The 21929-nt window shown below is 21.1% G+C and overlaps 3 protein-coding genes across 3 annotated transcripts; 2 read left to right on the top strand and 1 right to left on the bottom strand.

Moving 5' to 3' along the window:
- Positions 1 to 447: 447 nt before the first annotated feature.
- On the bottom strand, positions 448 to 1598 carry PBANKA_0900600 (BIR protein; the record flags this gene model as incomplete). Its single annotated transcript, XM_034564575.1, has 3 exons — positions 448 to 534; positions 619 to 1476; positions 1584 to 1598. The coding sequence occupies 3 exons, from the start codon at positions 1596 to 1598 to the stop codon at positions 448 to 450; spliced, it is 960 nt and encodes a 319-aa protein (XP_034421358.1).
- Positions 1599 to 7542: 5944 nt separating this feature from the next.
- Positions 7543 to 16003, top strand: PBANKA_0900900 (reticulocyte binding protein, putative; the record flags this gene model as incomplete). Its single annotated transcript, XM_034564576.1, has 2 exons — positions 7543 to 7594; positions 7734 to 16003. 2 exons carry the CDS (start codon positions 7543 to 7545, stop codon positions 16001 to 16003), a joined length of 8322 nt encoding a protein of 2773 aa, XP_034421359.1.
- Positions 16004 to 17279: 1276 nt separating this feature from the next.
- PBANKA_0901000 (fam-a protein) lies at positions 17280 to 18899 on the top strand (the record flags this gene model as incomplete). The annotated part of the gene is made up of 6 exons (XM_034564577.1): positions 17280 to 17494; positions 17646 to 17904; positions 17991 to 18060; positions 18199 to 18308; positions 18402 to 18629; positions 18798 to 18899. 6 exons carry the CDS (start codon positions 17280 to 17282, stop codon positions 18897 to 18899), a joined length of 984 nt encoding a protein of 327 aa, XP_034421360.1.
- Between the last annotated feature and the right edge of the window lie 3030 nt (positions 18900 to 21929).

The following is a 21929-nucleotide window of genomic DNA, read 5'->3' on the forward strand; positions in this document are numbered from 1 at the left end:
AATCAAATAAAGAAACATGTTATGATATCCATAATTTAATATAGCTATGGGTTATCAAGGCTTATATAATAGGCAATTATCATATAGAATAATATGAATTCATATATAGTCAATATCTATATTAATATATGCAATATAGACATTTTATTTTAATCATATTAAATCGGCATGAACACTCAATTGTATATATTATGCTTTATGGAAAATATGCTATATAACCCCTTTTACATTAATGGTTATATCCACTTTTGGGTTGCATATTTGGTCTTATGAACTATTTCTCGAAATTAAACATACAGGTATAGTGCATATATTAAATTAGTGTTCAAATTACAAAAAATTAAAGATATAATACTTAACCCTAACCCGAATACGGGTCCCACAACGTAAAAACTATATAAAAATTATGCAAAAATTACTCCTCAATAGGAAGTTTCTTAAAATATATTAATGATTCATTCTCTTCTTTATATTTTTTATTTTTTCTCTTAAATATTGTTTTTGAGCTCGTTTCCGACGTCCAAATAACAAATACTAATATAAAATGTTAAGAAACGTACGATTTGTTAATGCTTGCATATATATAATGAAATTTTTTTTTAATTCCTTATTATTTACCTTATATGAAATTCCTAAAAAAAATGATGTTACACCAAATATCGATAAAACTGTAAGTAATTTGTTTCCTATCGACGAATTTGATGGTGCAACTTCAGATGTTTGTGCAAAAATTTGCCCAGAGCTTTGTGCAGACGTTTGTTCAGAATTTTGTAAAGAATTAGTTGTAGAACTTTTTACAGGATTTTTTATAGTAATTTGTGTTGTTTTTATATCTGGAAGGGATTGAATATTGCTACATTTATTTTTTAAATTATTATAATCAGTTGATAAAACAGACAATATTTTACTATATGATGTATCTTCAATATTATGGTTATTGAGCTCTGCATATTTGTTAACAAAATTAAAAGCATTATCTGGTAGATTTTCATGTTTATTCATTGCAACATTACCATACATACTACATATTAATTTGGATGCATCATAAAATTTAGACAGATCTTCAATATTAATATTCAACAAATCACTTTTTGTATTTAATTCTTCATTAAGCTCTGTAAATTTACTGGATTCACTTATAAATTTTTCATATTTATCATTACTTTTTACATAACTAGTATAAAAATCGTTTATTTTGGTGAAACTGTGTTCTGAGTTTTGCTTTAATTTGTAACTAAACCATGAAATCATATGTATGAAAAATGCATTAATACTATTTATATCATGACTTTTATTTTTGGACATAGAATAATATTGTTCAAGTAACCATAAAAATCCAATCGTAATTTTTTCGAGTTCAGTATTGCAGTTTGCACTAGGGCAGTAATTTTTGAAACTCTGATTTCCATAAAAATCTAATGCAGTTTTGCCTGAGCCATCGGGTAAATACATCCTCAAAATATTAAAGTTTGAACACTAAGGAACCATTTAAAAAAAATGATAAAAATATGTATTAAAAAAATGATATTAAAATAAAACTTAATGAAGTTTGTAGGAAATATAATATAAAAAAGTGTATATACTAGATCATCATTCATTATGATGGAATATAATTTATAATCTCTAGGTTAAGGGGGTATCATATTATTTATATAAATATATATTAAAATAAGAAATACAATTATTTAACCCTATATACAACAATTATTTGTAGATAAAAATATTATTATTATTATTCTTAATTTCAATTTAAAATTAATATGGAATAATAATATAATATATTACTATAGTAATATTATATTTTTGTTTATGGTAGTTAAATTGCCTTGTTTTTGGGGGTGGGAGGTTTAATACATTTATTATCATATGTATATATAATATAATTTTGCGTAAATTGTTATCCTTAATAACACTCATATAAGACTATTATAAAAATTAAAGTAACATTGTAATAAATTTAGAATATATCTTCTTATAGATATTCTTTAATATAGAACATAAACAACGCCCTAAAACTTAAATACAGTATATATCTAAAAAATAAAAAGTTCTATTATTACTATAATCCTTAAAAGTATATAAATAATCGTTTTTTTTAAATATATTAAATTTTTATATTCTTGTTTCTTATAATATATAATACTGTTTTTTCTAAAATTATATTATTTTCGAATTAAATTCCATTGCTCCCTTTGTTAATTACATATACATAATTTTAATATTGTTTTTATTTAATATGGATAAATTAATAATCCATTTTAATGAATCATATAACTATTTTTATTCCTATATAGTTCAATTTAGAAATATATATTATTATGTAATTTTATAATATATTTTGCACATCTTTTCCACGGTTTAAAACGACAATTATCACTAAATCAATGCTTATTATTCTATTTATAAGCTTAAATAAACTTTTGAATGTAAATAGTTTTTAAAATAATAATTATTAAATATTAAATATTAACAAATTAATAAGTATTGATGCAAATTTTAAAGTACAATAGAAAACTATGCGCAATTAAATTGTTATATTTACATTTTAGATAGGAGAGATAAGGGAATTATACTTTTTTAAGACAAGGATATGGCCATATAAGATTTATTTATTCTACATAGTTTAATTACACCTTATATTTTTTACCATTAAAACTTTCAATTAATGCATACATTAAAAATAACTTCGAACTGTTATTATTCTAAATATATAGTTTTCTTTTATATTTTAATAAGTAATTTTTAGTTTTATGATGAAAAACTATAGAATTATTAATATTATTTTCCTGGTAGTGTTAATTCTAATATTACCGCATTAATGCATACTTAAATAAATGTTATAATATTTCATTTAATCTTGTATTCATACAAGTTTTATCTTATCATACCTTTAATGATATATGTGATGAATTTATATCCATGTAGTGTATCAACTAGAAATATTATATTTGTTCGTATTTAATACGTTTATCTATTGTTACCACTATATCACTGTATAGTACAACGGAATAATTAATGCGCTTAATAAAAGTACTTTAAATCAATGTATAATATTTCCTTGTTTCATAGTTTTTAAATTAAGTATTTTAGAATATATCTTGTTTTGTAATAACAATATATTTAAATTATAAATTTAGAGTTTTTATATATATAATAACCTAATAAAAATATTATTAATTCAAATTAAATTAATTATTACATAATTTTTCTATATACTTTGCATTAATATATATTTGTATATGCTTCCCAAATTTAACATATTTCTGTGCTTGAACATTGATACAATATTATATATATTAGTACAATAACGCTAATTTTATATACCGAATTGTTTATAAGTATTATATCATTAAATTTTATTAATATTTTAACTATTTTAAAATATAATTTATTTATACCCCAAAGCTATAAAGTTTAAAAGTTAATAGTGATTAATCTAATGTTATACCTTATGATAAATAAATTATGGCATATAAAGCAATTTCTATTAATACTAATTAATTTTAATACAAATGTAAAGGAAATACAAAAAGATAATAGTAACTACAATTAAAACTTAAAAAATATTGTATATATAGTTCAATTTTTTATGTATTACTAAAAATATTAAAAGCATAATAATATTTTATAGACAATGTTATATTGTCGATTCTCGACCAGTATTTATGTATCTTATTTTATGATTACCTATTATATATTTGTAATATGTTTAATTAATATTAAAAACACACATATTAATCCGAATATATATTGTAATGTAGATGAATATTCAAAATGAATTTTACTATAATTCGCTCTCAGCCTCATATATAATGCTATTATTACAGTTAAGTTGGTATAATATAATTTAAATTAAAGTATTTGTAACACACTTTATAAACTTTACTAAATATAATGTTCATCAAATAAAGAAATATATTATGTTATTCATAATTCATTATAGTCCCTGATTAACAAGCTTTATATAATAGGCAATTATGATATAGAATAATATTAATTCATATGTAGCCAACATATATATTAATATATGCAATGTGAGATTTTATTTTAACCATATTAAATCGATATTGACACTCAATTATATATATTATAACTTATGAAAAAATGCAATGTGGTCCTTTTCATATTAACGACAGTACCCCTTTTTTGGTTGCAGATTTAGACATCATCTTGAGGTTAAACATACAGAAATGGTACATATATTTAATCATCATTTCCAAACCAATAAATATTATTAAATTATAAAAAATTAAATAAAGATACAATTAATAACAATAACCCAAAACATAGATTCTATATAACAAAATTATAACTCGTACAGACCCCTACCCCTTATATATAATAATAAAATATATGTTTAAACATATAATAAAAAATATATAATATATATTTTAATTCATCATTTAATTGAGTTTGTAATTTAGGAAAATTACTACAAAAATATCTAACTCCTATTTTGACAATAAAAATTTAAGCTAATACTTCATAATATGATACAGTTACGAAAACCATGCTGAAAAAATGGTTTCCCAAAACATTAACTTTTTTATTTATTTGCATTACATTACTATCCTATAACATGTGTTTTCTTTTTTCCGTTGCATGAATATAAAACATTTTCAAAAAAAAACAATGGTGCAATTTATTTATTTTATTGAGCTTCCTTAGCATAATTCATATTAAAACTTTTTAACAAGTGAAATAAATTTAAATAATGGGAAATTGTCATTCATCCATATTCGCATAAAAAGGTTATATCATATTTTAAAAATTGTTTTACATTAACATTACTACTTATTAATAATATCAACTATTTTTAACTTAATGCATTTTTATTAAAACTATTTTGTTTTTTATATTCTTTAGTTAATGATCTATATTTTTTGTTGTACTTCATCTTTTATTTATGAATGTTCTTCTCCTTTATGCCTTTTTATTTTTGTGAATAAACTTCTCTTATAGTGGAACTAAAACTTCCAACTAGCATATATTTATTTTTAAAATATCATCGTCGTTTGTTTCTAGGTTTCTATCTCCACGCTTCTTAAACATTGTATTTTGTATTTGGGTTTTCACTATTACATTACGATTTTCTAATAGTAGCAGGTTTAAATTGGCTAGAATAAAATAAACTACAAACTATTTTTCATTTTTAACCTTTATTTTATGAATTAACAAAAACTTTAATAATTGACGACGATTATATATATTTCCTCAATTTAGAAAGTATAATTAAACATTATTTGAATATGAAAATAAGAAATACATTATTTATATGCACGTTTGTTTTTTTAATAATCTTAAGTATTATTTTAGTTATAAGGGCATGCTTCAAATTAAGCTAATCATTTATATTTATTTTTCTATAGACAGAAAAAAAGAAGTAATGCACTAATAATACGAAAACAATCAAACATATTTAATATTTATTGTGCGTAAATGGATATAAGAAATGCTATAGCTTTTGAATCGGGATAACTTAAAACTAATAAAAAAAATGATTTTATCTTGTCTTTCGAATGTGTTTTTATAATTTTATTTAACAATTTTTGATAAACCAAAAAAAAACAAAATGGAAAAATATAATAAATCATAAAATACGATAAAACCATAAAATATAAATAATTTTATAGAGTATTCATATGGAAATGTATGTAAATTTGTTAATATTTCCAATGTTTCCAGTTTTAATTGAAAATATACGCGAACTTTGGAGAGAAAAAAATATATATAAATGTAATAATATGCACACCGATTAGATAATAGTTTATTTGCCAATTACACATGCATAAAAATCATGTTTATTTATTTATTATTACTACTATTTTATTATTGTATATTACAGTGGTCTAATTAATGAATACAATCGATTACTTTAAACCAATCTATAACATTCCATTTATAATTTTTTTAAAATAATGTATTTATAATAATATATATATTCTAATAAAAACGATATATTTAAAACATATATTTACGAATTTTTATATCTATAATACCATAAAATATAGTTAAAAACAAATTAATTGCTATACAAATTTTCTATAAAATCTGCATTCACATATAAATATATTAAGTTACCCGAATCAAATAATATTCAGTATTTAATCATCAATAAAAATTAAAAAATATATACAGAAAAATAATTTTAATTTTATATGCTCATTTTAATTCATTATTACAAACAAAATATATTATGAAAAATTACAAATATTCTTATATTATACCCATTTTAAAATATATTAATTTTATATAAATTTACACTTCTCAAACTATATATGTGGGCCTATTAAAATAAAAAAATAATTTTAACAATATAATGTTATACCTTTATGAAAAATAAATTAAACCATATAAACCATTTTTACTATATTATTCGAAAATTAACAAAAAATTTAAATAATTAAATTCAAAAAAATGTATTAATATAATTAAATTTTCCATTATTTATTATTCATATATTTATAATACATTTTTATTTTAAGATATATAATTAAGTGTAGGCAAAAATATAATAATTACCAATTTGGGGATAATTTATAAAAGTTGTTATATATGATTAACCAAAAATTACCATTAAAATATAATATACCAATATTATACATTAATAATGTTTAATTTATATGAGCTCATCAAATTTTAATATTAAATTTTATGATATATTTTTTATTTACAGTATTATTTTTGTGTTAGTGTTTATACATATTTTATGTGCTCAAAATTTTCTCTTTATCTAGAGGTTAAAAATTCAGGTTGTAAGACATTTTTTTTATATTTTTTACTTATATATTTAAACAATTTATTATTTATATATATTGTTTAATAAATATGAGATCAATAAATATTATCAAACTTTACAAATTTTATTAAAACGAAATTCTACACAAAACCTGGGCAGCATCTTAATCTGTGTTTTATATACATGGCACTAATTATTTATTCTAAAACCGAAACATGGCGAGTTTTTATTTGAATTATATAGTAGTTTTTAATTAAAATCACTATTGAATTTCTGCATGAAAAAAGTGAAATAAAAATGTCTTTATTCCGAATTACTATTTCCCTTTATTTACATATCATTCTAATTTTTTTTAATTCGTGTAAATTTTTTTGGCCTTTTAAATTTTTGTCAGCACACATTTATCTTAAAAAAAGTTATAATGCAATTATTAAATTTTTTATTTATATAAATTTAAAAAAAAATGAAAGTATAATTATTTAATTCCCTTTTTTTTATCTACACACCAACAAACAAATTGCTAATTTTTAATTATTGGTTATAACTGTAATTTTTAATTTAAAAATTTTATTTAGTGGAAAATAATTTGTTTTATATACTTTCACAAATATTTTTTATTTATATATAAAAATGAAGAATATTATATTTAAATAAAATGATCGAAAAGTAAAAACTTAAAATAATTAATGTAGAACAAAATTAATATAAGAAATAAAATAAAATCAAATAAAAATATCAAAAATATAGAAGAAACATATATATAATATATTTTTTTAACTCAAAAAAATGTGTTATATTTAACCATGAAAAAATATATTTATATTATTAGTTTGGCTGCATTTTATATTTTCTCCGGTAATAATAGAGATCTTTAACAAATTATTTCAATTCGTGGTTTTACATATTTTATTTAATATATGTGTATGTATTAATTATGCAAATTTGTATATTCCTATACTAATATTATTTAATTTTTTTCACAATTAATATGCAGATATAATATGTGGAACCCAAATTAAGAAAAATAAAAACAAACATGCCCCAAAGTCAAACAATTATAATCCATACCATAATTTAAAAGAAAGTGATTTTAATAATTCAAACTTTTCAAATGAAAAACAATATAATAATAAAAATAATTTCATTAATAATGAAAAATATATACAGCCATATTTAATAAATAATAACACCTTTCAAAATAAAAAAGACATAAACAATACAAAACTCACATTATATAATGAATATAATAAGACAAATAATATTGGTGATTTTAGAAATTTTAATCATGAACATGAAAAAACAAATAACAGGTTAATTGAAATTAATAAGTCTTTTTTACAAATAACCTATATATCTCAAATAAAAAAAGATACATTAAATACGGTCGATACTATATATGGTGTAAATGATAATGAAAGCGTATTGTGGTTTTTTTATAAACCTCTATATTCTTCTGAATATATTCTAAAAATATTAGATAAATTAAATATATTATTTCATCGCACTGATAAAACTAAATTGAATAAAGATCGTGATATGGTTCTTGATGATGCCATACAAACAAACAACTCGTGCAATGACAAAAAACAGGAATTAATAAATCAAATTGACAATATCCACAATCCTTTATATAATTTTTATAATAATCCTCCAATGGATGATAACTCATATACAACATCAAAAACAAACTTTGTAAATTGTTTAAAAAATGGATTTGAAAAAATAAAAAATAAACCAAATGATATTATTTCATATGAGGAAAAGGTGTATAAAGAAAACTGTAAAAATAGCATCCAACTCAAGAATCTTCCTCAGAATAATTCTGAATTTTGTAAAAATGTGATGTATCTTAATTCATCTCGTGAAAAAAATTGGGAAGTTCCCAAAGATAAAGAAATAATTCCATTTATAGATTTTCTAATAAAAGAATTAGAACAAAACAATAATCTAAAGACTCTTGTACCAAAACTAGAATTTATAAAAAAACAATTCGAGGATATTAAAAATAAACATGATAAATATATAAAAATGTGTAAAGAAAAAGAGGTCTTTGTGAAAAAATGTACCAACACCACTATTGATAATAAAAATTGTGATAAAAATTTTAATGAAATTAAAAAAATAGCCGAGTCATATAGTATTTTAGATTATAATTATACAATTATAGAAAATTTAGAGTCAATATATATTACTTATAAGTATTCCTTGCTATACTTTTTTAAATCACTAGGGAAATTATTAATAAACAAAGTAGATTCAGATGGAAATATAATAGAACAAGATGATATTTATAATTTTAATTTGGTGAAACCCCAATCTACATTCAAATCATTAGAAACCGAATTCCATAAAATATTTGAAAATTCATGGAATTTTTATAAAAATAAACAAAATCTTGATAAATCCAAGGATATAATGAAAAATACAATATCATTAATTTTACCACTTATGGACAAATTTAAAGGTTTGAATGACTCTATGTTAAAATTAAAAAATGATGCCGTTTTAGAAAAATTTTTAATTATTAATCAAATAAAACAAAAATTAAATAAATCAACTTATGATGAAAGAAAAGAAGGATTTAAAACTTCTCTCGGATTAGCAAAAACTTGGGAAACGAAAAAAAGCGAAATATTAACGAAATTAAACGAAGAAAACGAAGAAACTGTTCAATTGGAAAAAGAAATTAGAGATTTATTTAAAAAATATTTAGATGTGGTGGCTGAAAAGAAATATGTAGAAGACTTAAAATTAAAATTAAGAGAAATAATAAAAGACATACATAGCAAAAAGGAATATATTAAAAAAACAGTTGACTTAAAGAATGAAATAGAAAAAGACATCGTATATATTGATGAATTAGCTAAACAACCACCATATAAAACTACGGAATATATAGAAAAAAAAAATACAATATATAATACAATAAAATCAGATATCGAACAAATTTATATAGGTAATATTGACCAACTTTACAATGAAGTGTCTTCTGTAGTTCAAGAGAATACCATTGATAATATAGAAAATAAAACAGAACTTGAAACTTTAAAATCGAAAATAGATAATGTATATAATAAAATCGAAAACATAAAAATTGAAGCAGTTGAATCACATATAAGGAATATAGAAACTAACAAAAATAAACTATCAGACACAATTTTGGAAATAAAAAAATATATATATGGAGAGATTGATAAAGAGCTAAATAAAACATTAAAAGACCTTAAAAATAAAGAACAAGAACTATCAAATAAAATAAATGACTGCACTAAGGAAAATGACCAATTAAGTGTATATCAATCAAAAATATTAGAAATCAGAAATCATTATAATGATCAAATTAATATAGAAAATACAAAGGGAGAAGAAGCAAAACAAAACTATGATCAATCCAAAGAATACACCAAGACAATATCTATCAAAGAAGGCGAAACATCAAAAATCATCAATGAAGTAAAAAGTATGAAAGACGAATTATTAAATAAAGTAAATAAGTATATTGATTTTGACAACGCTTATAAAGAAAAGGTTAACTCAGAGCACGAAAAATTTACCGAATTAATAAATAAAATAAAAAATGAAATTTCAGATTACCAGTTGAATGACTATGAACAGAAATTTAATGATTGTAAGGCTTTAATTATTGAAACAAATAAATCCATTGAAGAGGAATATAAAAATATAGATACTCTTAAAAAGGTAGATGCGTATATAAAAGTATGTGTTAATATAACTGAATTAATAAAAAAATTTCGTAGTAAACAAACTATATTAAAAGACAAATTAAATCAAAATATTAATATCATAAAAGAAACTAATTCAATAGATACATTTTATACAAACCAGTTTGAAAATATATTAACAGATAAAAAGACAGAATTAGATAAAACATTTACAGATGCCTCTTTAAATGATCACGAATCAAGTAACAATGAATTAATGAAATATTTCAATAATTTAAAGGAAAATTTAGGAAAAAATAAAGAAAACATGCTATATCAACAATTCAATGAAAAAGAAAAAGCTGTTGATGATATTAAGAAAAAAAATGTATATATAAATAAAAATGTTTCAAATATCGAAATAGCAATTTATACATCCATTTATAATATTAGTGAAGAAATAGAAGATGAAATTGGAAAAAATATAGGATTACTAAATACTCAAGTACTTAAAAAGGTAAATGAAAACGTAACCAATTTGAATGAAGTAAAGGAAAAATTAAAACATTATGATTTTCATGATTTTGGTAAAGAAGAAAATATAAAATATCCTGATGAAATTAACAAAATTAAAAATGACATTAAGACTGTAGACCAACAAATTGATCACCATATAAATAAATTAGAGGAAATAAAAAAAAAGTCAGGGAGACATATTGACGAAATAAAAGGAAAAATAGATAAATTAGAAAAAGTAACAGATAAAACCATATATAGCAAGGATCCAAAGGAAATTGAAGAAAAAATAAAAAATATAGTAACAAAAATCGATGAAAAAAAAAATATATATAATAAAATAAATAAATTATTAGATGAAATATCAGAAATAGAAAAAGATAACACATCGTTAGAAAAAGTAAAAGATATAAATTTATCATATGGAAAAAGTTTAGGCAAACTATTTTTGGATCAAATTGATGAAGAAAAGAGAAAGGCTGAATATATGATAAAAACAATGGAAGCATATATAGATGATCTTGATAATATAAAAAATAAATCGCAAGAAATAGAAAAAGAAATGAACATAAACATGGACGTAAACAAGGAAATGAAAGTGCTTAATATATCACATGACTACGGCAAAATATATCACACTATAAGTAAGAATCATGAAGAAAAAATTTCTGATATCCATAAAAATTCTTTAAAAATAATACAAGAATTTTCTACGGAATCAGATATAAATAATATTAAAAACGATTTACAGAGAAATGTTTCAGAATCCAAAAATCATAATAATTATATTAATCAAAGTTTAAGCAAAATTGCGAACTTATATAATATTTTAAAATTAAATAAAATTAAAAAAATTATTGATAAAGTAAGAGAATATACTAATGAAATTGAAAAGAATAATAAAAACATAAATGCTGAATTAAGTAATTCAAAAACACTAATTAAAAAACTCGAAGACGATTTAAATTTAAAAGAATGTAAATCGAAAATAGAGTCAACCATAGATGATAAAGATATTGATGGGTGTATAAATAATATTACAGATTTAAAAACTTATATTTTAAACGAAGAAAATAATATCAACACTTATTTTAAAAATGCCGAAGAGTATAATAAAAATGTATTATTAAACTTTAATAATATAGAAATGGCGGATACTAAGTCGCAATATATATTAAACATTAAAAAAAATAATGACATTAATAACAATGATTATAATATCAATGAATTGAAAGAACACAAGAATAAGTCTAATGGTTATAAAGATGAGGCTGATAAAAATACAAAAGCAATCAAAAAAAATAAGGAATTATTTGAAAAATATAAACAAGATGTAACTGTACTTTTAAATAAATATTCTGCATTAGCATTAAAAAATAAATTTGATAAAACAAAAACAGATTCAGAACAAATCATAAAGGAAATAAAAGAAACACACAAAAATTGTATATCGCAATCAGACAAATCTGAACAAAAAATGAATGAAATAAAAAACGAACAAATTCATATTGAAGATGAAGTCGCTAACAATGATAAATCTAATAAAGCAATAACAGATATTAAAATATCCGTAGAGCCATTCGAAACAAAATTCTTAAAAATAAATGATATAAGAAAAAAATCAGATGGTTGTTTAAAAGAGACCGAAAATATAGAGAAACAAATATCAAATTTATCTATAGATAGTCAAGAAACAAAACTAAAAGAGAACGGGGATAAATTAAATACCCTTGAGAAACTTTTCGAATCTCTCAAAAACCAAAAAAAAAATATTGAAGACCAAAAAAAAGAATTAGATGAAGTTAATTCCAAAATTGAAAAAATAGAAAGCGATGTAAACCAGCATAAAAAAAATTACGAGATTGGAATTGTAGAAAAAATAAATGAAATCACCAAAGAAAATAAAAACCAAATTGAATCAACAAAAGAATTAATAAAACCAACAATAGAGAATCTAATATCTTCTTTTAACACTAATGATTTAGAAGGTATTGACACTAATGAAAACTTGGAAAAATATAATAAAGAAATGAATAACATATATGAAGAATATATTAAATCATACAATCTAATAACAAATTATTTAGAAACGGTATCAAAAGAACCCATAACATATGATCAAATTAAAAATACACGAATCACCGCACAAAGTGAACTCTTAAAAAATATAGAAAATGTAAATAAAGCCAAATCCTATTTAGATGATATAAAATCAAATGAATTTGATAGAATAGTCACACATTTTAAAAACAAATTAAATACTGTGAATGATAAGTTTAAAAACGAATATTTAAAAGTTAACGAAGGGTTTGATAATATTTCAAACTCTATTAATAATGTTAAAAATTCAACTGATGAAAATTCATTATTAGATATACTAAACCAAACAAAAGAAATATATGCAAATATTGTCAGTAAAAAATATTATAGTTATAAATATGAGGCAGAAAACATATTTAGAAATATTTCTAAATTAGCAAATTCTTTAAATATTCAAATAAAAAACAGCTCTGGGATAGATTTACTTGAAAACATTAATATAGCTATATTACCTTACTTGGATTCCCAAAAAGAAGATACGCTAACCTTTATTCCATCTCCCCAAAGAATATCAGAAACATATACAAAAATAAGCGATTCTTACAATATTCTTCTTGATATATTAAAAAAAAGTCAAGAATTGCATAAAAAAGAACAACAAACATTAAATCTTATACTCGAAAACCGACGTTTATATGAAAAAGTCCAAGCAACCAATGAGTTAAAAGACACATTAAGTGATTTAAAAAATAAAAAAGAACAAATATTAAATGAAGTTAAACTACTTTTGCATAAATCTAACGAATTAAACAAATTATCATGTAACTCTCAAAATTATGATACCATTTTAGAATCGTCAAAGTATGATCAAATCAAAGAAAAAAGCAATAATTATAAACAGGAAAAAGAAAAACTTGGGATAGATTTTGATGTAACAGCTATGGAAGAAAAATTTAATAATGATATTAAAGATATAGAAGAGTTAGAAAATAATTACAATTCTTCAGAGGAAAATAGTTACAATTCTTCAGAGGAAAATAATTACAATTCTTTAGAGGAAAATAATTACGATTCTTCAGAGGAAAATAATAATATTTTACAATCTAAAAAAAAACTAAAAGAACTAACTAACGCATTTAATACTGAAATAAAAAAAATTGAGGATAAAATAATAGAAAAAAATGATTTAATTAATAAATTAATAGAAATGAGAAAGGAATGCCTACTTTTTACATATACAACATTAGTTGAGACTCTTAAAATCAAAATAACTGATTACTCAGAATTTATAACATCTGCAACGAAATTTTCAAAAGAATTTTTAAAATACATTGATGATACTTCCAATACTTTAAATGATGACATAGACGCATTGCAAATAAAATATAATTTAAATCAAATAAACAAATATGTAAAAAGTATGTTTGCAGATGCAACTAATGATAATAATAATTTAATAGAAAAGGAAAAGGAAGCAACTAAGACAATCAACAATTTGACCGACCTATTTACAATAGATTCAAATAATATCGATGCCGATACATTACACAATAATAAAATACAAATGCTTTATTTCAATTCTGAACTTCATAAATCAATTGAATCCATAAAACAACTTTATAAAAAAATGCATGTCTTTAAATTATTAAATATAGGTCACATTAATGAAAAATATTTTGATATATCCAAACAATTTGATAATATTTTACAGCTGCAGGAAAATCAATTAACAGAAAATTTAAATAGTTTAAAGAAAATTGGTCAAAACATTTCTGATAAAAAAGATCAATTCCTTCATGCACTAAGTGAAACTCCAATTCCCAACTCCAATACACTTAAAGAGATATATCATGATATTGTTAATTATGAAAGTCATATAGATGAAATAAAAAATATTAGTAATAAAGAAAACGAAAATATAATCTTATATATAGACACAATTACCAAATTAAAGGAAAAAGTCCAAAGCATTTTAAATTTTGTTACAACTTATGAAAATGATAATAATATAATCAAACAACATATCCAAGACAATGATGAAGATAATGTATCAAAAATTAAAGAAACTTTAAAAACCACAATTCAATCATTTCAGGAAATTCTAAATAAAATAGATGAAACCAAAGCTCAATTTTATGGTAATAACAATATAAATAATATTATATCTACCATATCAAAAAATGTAAATGATGTTAAAAAACATCTTTCTAAGGATTTAACTATAGAAAACGAACTCATCCAAATACAAAAGAGTTTAGAAGATATTAAAAATTCTACTTATGAAATCAGAAGCGAACAAATAACCAAATATATCAATACTATAAACAATTATGTTGAGCAACAAACTAAACAAATCCAAAATAATCCAAATAAAGACGAAATAGACGATATAATACAAAAAGTCGTCAATTATAATAAAGAATCAGAAATAAAATTACCCACCATTATAGATAATAAAAATAACGTTACATCAATAATTTCTCATATTAACAAAGTAATTAATTTAATAAAATCAAAATATAATAACAATAATAATGTATCATATAATGTTGCCAAAAAACATGAAGAAGATGCCAATATCATAATTCGTGATTTAGATACGAGTCAAAACATGGTTAATAATTTAATACAGAAAAATTTTAAAATTATAAACGATTTAAAAAATAGAAAACAGGAGATGGAAAATCGTAATAATTTACATGCTATTAATAGGCAACAAGAAATAACGCAAACAGAACATATTAACAATACATATCATCCTCATATTAATCATACAAACAATATAAATAAAAATCACCAATACTCAAGCTCAGATAGAAAAAACTCTTCCAAAACAAAAGATACAGAAAATTCGGTTAGATATGCCGGAGCAATTACACTAGGTTTAGTAGCATGCTATGTAATTATAAGAATAAAAGAAAAAAAGGATAAAGATGAAATGGAATTCGATAAATCTACAAGTTTTTATGATGCAAATGAAAATGAAAATGACCTTTTTAAAAGAGATGATGAAATTATAGAAATAGATATGAATGAAGATTTATGATTTAATTAAAAACCATTTGTTTATAAAAGTTAATATTATAGGGAATTTACAACTACAAATAACAAAAAGTATTTTATATGAATATTTACCATATTAATGCAACAATTCTATGTTTAAAATGTTTTTTGTGTTATGGATACAAATGCTAATTGTCGAATGTTATATATTTAAACACATTTATAAAATTGCAATTTATAATACCAAATTAATACATCAATGGGTATTATAATTGCATACAAAATAAAATCACATAACTTAAAAAATTTCCCATTATGTTTTAAATATTTGCAATTTTATGTTTTTTTTTGTTTTTGTTTCAATCCTTATTTATATAATATTTGTTGTGCATATAAAAACATATTTTATAATTCACACTAATTTACATAACAAAATGTGTATCAATACTATTAAGGGTACATCATTTTTATCAACGTAAGAATTGAGTCACAAATATTTTATTTAGTAAATTTTAAATTAAAAATAATAAAAAAAACCACATAAAATGGAATTTACCATAATATAGTTTTGCGATGAATCAACAAATATTATTTTGTGGACGTTGTAGCACCAACAAGATCCGTACATTAACATAATACAATTGCTTAAATTATTTTTTTAGTATTTAGAAATAAAAATTATGCTAAAATAGTTAAAAAGCGTAAAGGTATAATAAAATTATTATTTTCATATTATAATGTTTATTCATTAATATATGTATATATAATTATATTAAAATCACATATGATCAAATTAATATTCAAAAAATATATGTTTTTTATATTTTTACTTTATATTTTAAATTACCGATATTCTATTAGGTAATATCAGTGGTAGTATATAATATATTTTTTGATGCATGTAAAAATATATAAATTACGCGGATAATAAAATATTTTATAAATTTTAGTTAATGAACTATAAAAATAAAAACCATGTGTATCCATAATTCAACATATAATATATATAAATAAATAATTTTAATAATTATATATATGATATTAATAAATTAAAAATCATATTGTTTTTTAACATTTATTATTTATGAAAATTTTGGTTATTGATGTTGCTTTATAATCAAACTATTTAAATATAAAATTATAAATCTATAAATAGTTTGCGCACTAAGTATTGCATAAATTTATCGTTTAAATATCATTTTTTATATTTTTTTTAATAAATATTCGTTTTTCATAATTTTCTTGAATGTCTTTTTTTTTGTTTTTAACTTTTAATTTAAAAAAAAAATATTAATATTTGTTTTAATGTATTATTTATCATGCCCCAAAATAATAAAGGATATAGTGATATTATATTTTTTCTTTTAATCATCCTTATATATGTGAGCAATAAAACCTTTGCAAGTGAATATATTCTATCCAATACTATACCATACAATACTATTCGACGAAGAAATACTTCGAAAAATGATAGCTTACGGAAATCTTCCTTACTCAACACTACTCTAAACAAAGCATATCCAATCAACATTGAGTAAGAAAATGTGCCAATATATGCTCACATTTAATAAGACTATGCATTATACGCCCCATTATGAGAATATTATATTGTGGAAATTACATATGCATAACGTTTGAATTCCAAAATTGTGTTTTATAAATATTTTTATTTATTTATATATTAGAGATAGCTTCATTTTGGGTAATAATAGTTCGAATGAAGCACATGAGCAAATCGATCTCACAATATGTACCAATCCTGAAGAAATTAGGAAAACAACAGAAATTATTAATGACGCTTTGTCAATTTTACGATACCATGCTACAAGTGAAGAAAACTACAAATTACAATATGTATACGATAAAGATGCATTAGTATATTTTAAGAAGCATGGAAATACCGACATTGAAAAACTTGATCTTAAAATCCGCAATTCCAATAAGGTATGAATTGCTGAGCAATGTTTTTTAAGTTTAAAATTTAAGTTTAAAAAATTATTATACATATTTACATTTTTTGTTTTCATTAGTATAATGATGTAATAAACAATCTATGGGATCCTTATGGTACCAAACATTTCAATGATTACTTTATTAATGGTATATAAAAAAATTAATAGTTAATAAGTTTTATATATCTTTATCATTCTTTATTAGGTTCTTATTGTTTTTTACCTTTCTTTATATTAAATTTCATAATATTTTAATTTATATCTATGCAAAATTATAATTTTTTAGGAAACGTTGTCCGTATATACAATCCCAATTTACTAATGATACAGCAACGAAACATCGATCCTACTCAATCACCCCAAGAATCGGTTTATGCTTTAGCCTCAAAAATTGAGGTAAGGAAATAAAAATTTCTTCTTTTACCATAGAAATAGTGTTTTTCGTATTACACCATATTTTATACAAATATATTTTTATTCATTTTGTAGATATCCGAAGACATAACGGTAATTATCATAGCTTCAGCAAATGTAAATGACTACAACAATTCCAATAAAAAAACTTATAAAAACAAAAATTTGGAAATAAGCAACTCATTAAATACTAGCAGTTCTCCTGAATCATATATTAAAGAAGAATCTAAAAAAACGTTTAACTTATCCGGGTTTTTCATTAAAAAAAAGGGCAATTACATCAATGTTACTTATGTTAATGCTGTAAGCAATATAATAATTTTATTCCATCATTTATTTTTATTTTTTATACTCATTTTAGCATTTGTCAAAAGTACGTCCGCTCTATAAACATATATATTTATAATATATGGCATGCATTCCCTCCAAAATTGTAATATTTATTTTACTTATTTTGGTTTTTTTTTGTAGATGGATGATAACACATCTTCCAAAAAATACTCTATTAAAAAATCTAAAGGACCGAACATAGCATTTTACCTCCGCTTAATGGAAATATTTTTGAAGAAATGAATGCATATTCCGTATAGTATTTTTTTAACAGTTTAATACTTCAATATATGTATCGATAAATTTAATTTATTTCCATAGGTGATATATATTTTAATTTACACCATAAAATATATTTTTTTTTTTAAGAAAGATTATTTGTATATAATATATTAATCTCCTTTAATATAAGAATGTTCTACATCTATTTAAATTTGTGAACAAATAAATATAACTATTATAATTTTATGAAATATATTTTTTGTATTACTATGCATTCATGTTTATCACTTTTTATTGTTAAAAATCTATATTTTTATGCTTTTATTATTTTTGGTATTTTAATTATTATTATTAAACTTAAAATTTGATAAAAGTTTGTTATTTCCAAATATGAAAATGTCCTAAAATATATTGATTGCCACCCTCAGGGTCATATATAAATGGTTTATTCCATATTTATTTTTTTTTCTCTTAAATATTGTTTTGGGGCTCGTTTCCGACCTCCCAATAATGAATAATAATAATATAAAAATTAAAAAAAATGTATAATTTATTTATATATCAACCATATCTATTATATTGATAAATATAATTTACACCCTTTTTAATTCATTAATTATAAAGCAAATTAAGTGCTTATCATATTACATAGAAAATTTATAGGTAAAAAATGGGATATGCAAATTATATAATGTTTTTATTTTTACACAAATTGCTAACATGATCATGTATATCTCCAAAAAAAGGCCTTTTTTCAGTAAATAGTGAATCATAGAAAATATTCGAAAAAACACTTCCATAAAAAATCGAGTCAGTCGAATAGTCATTATTATCATCTTCAATAAAAAATATAATGATTGACATAGAAATATATTAATTTCATGATAAATTATAAATACGACAAAGGATGCATCAAACACATATAGTGGAAAATTCTGGAATTAAGGACAAATAATTATTATTATAAATATATTTTTTCAATATACCCTAAGCTTTGAACCATGCAGACAATGTATTGAAAATGAATCTTATTATAATTTATAACCAAGCGCATAAAATTATTATTATAATTGATGAGGATACAAAAACCATAACATTACATCACGAAAGAAATGAGCATTGATAATCTAGCATGCTGAGAATTTTTATATTACGGTTAGATAAAAATTAACACTAAAATATATAGTATCGATATTATATTTTGATAATACTCATTATTTAAATTATAATCATAAATCAAATATAATTGGTGTAATTTACGAAATATTTTTTATTTATGTTTTTTATATTAATATTGATAAACATTTTTATGTTAAAAATACGCAAATTTCAATTTATAGGGATCGTGGTATATACCTTTTTTCTTTTTTATAGTTTTTTACTTATAGATATATAAATAATTTTTATTTTGGATGCATTCACTTTATATCTAGAGGTGTTATTCGTTTATATTATTTTTAGGCATCTTTATTTAAAATAGTGTCTTAAATATAACGTATGCATGAATAAAGTTAAATATGTATATTTATCCACTTAAAGTCGATAAAAGGAATATATATGCATTCTTTCTTTTTATAGTACCATATTTCTTATACTATCATACAACTGAGTTATCATACTTCAAATAGGAAATATCATTGATTTTCCTTATTTTCTATTTGCTTGTAAAAATATATTTCTCATGTTGTTTATGTAAATTTAAAGCATTTATAACTATATTTCTAATATTAATGCTCTGAGCATGAATTAATTCTACATTATATACAGCCAAATTAAATTTGTTTTTTTCTATATTAATTTAAATGTCATTATATTTTGCATATATATAAAACCATTTTAATTAACAAACACAATATTCATAAAATTTCAGAAAGGTATACGTCAACGGTTTATATATATTGTATAAAAATGCGAATACAATGATATTACGCCATTTAAATATTTTTTCCATATTTTGAGTTTTTTTCTTATGTATTTTAACGATTTGCATATATTTTTGTTATGTTCTTATAAATGAATTCATTAATAAGGCTTGTCTTTTTTTGTTGCACTTTTCAAAATAGTTTTGGGCTTATACATTTTTTCATAGATATGCTTATTTTATTGTTAATTTTTTAATTTTAAGTGCTGCTAAATATATATAATAATATTAACAAACATGCACAAATATTTATTGCATTTTTACTTTTTATTATTACAATACTTAATAAGTTGCATAGGCCAATAAATATATCAAATTCTAAATAATTCAATCCACTGCAAATTCTACCTTTGAGTCCTAGTATAAAGCAGTATAATGACCTTTAAGGTGTAATAATTGATTTTTCCAAACAAAAAATCGGATTTTGTAAATTTTAACATATATTATTAAATATAATTGCAAATTTATATGTATAACCGATAATTACATTCTGGGGACACATATATTTATGTTTGTTTGATTGCCTATCTAAATATTGTGTGTATTTGTTAAGATTAAATCTTATATAAAGCATCTAATCATATAAAGATGAATTTTTAAGAATGAAGAAACGAACAAAATATACACTTAAAACCTTGAATGCTTTATGTACATATATATATGATATAGTATGGATGTAATTTATTTTCATGTTTTTTTTTTATGTTTCTTACACATTTTATGATACAAAATTTGTCCGCATAAAATTATTTTGCAAGATAAAAAAATATTTTTTTTTATAAAAATACATGGAAAAACTTAAGAAAAAATATATAAAATGTAAATTTATAATTTGAGCCATATTAATTTTACACATAGTTGTATATCAATATTTGCATCCTTTTTGATAATAAAATAATCTTCATGTTCCCTTTAATGCCATTTTTTTTTAAATTATAATTTTAAGCATAATTTTTTTTTCATTTTAAAACTGTAAAATTTAATACAAATAATTATTTTTTTTAAAATACATCATTTAAACCATTCCCTTTTTTATTTTAAGAACCATATACATTATATATTTTTTCCTCTTTTCCTCTTTTTTTTTCAAAAAGGGGTTATTTAAATTATGAATCCTTCTCACCATTTAA

Source organism: Plasmodium berghei (genome assembly GCF_900002375.2).
Source record: "Plasmodium berghei ANKA genome assembly, chromosome: 9".
Classification (NCBI taxonomy): domain Eukaryota; phylum Apicomplexa; class Aconoidasida; order Haemosporida; family Plasmodiidae; genus Plasmodium; species Plasmodium berghei.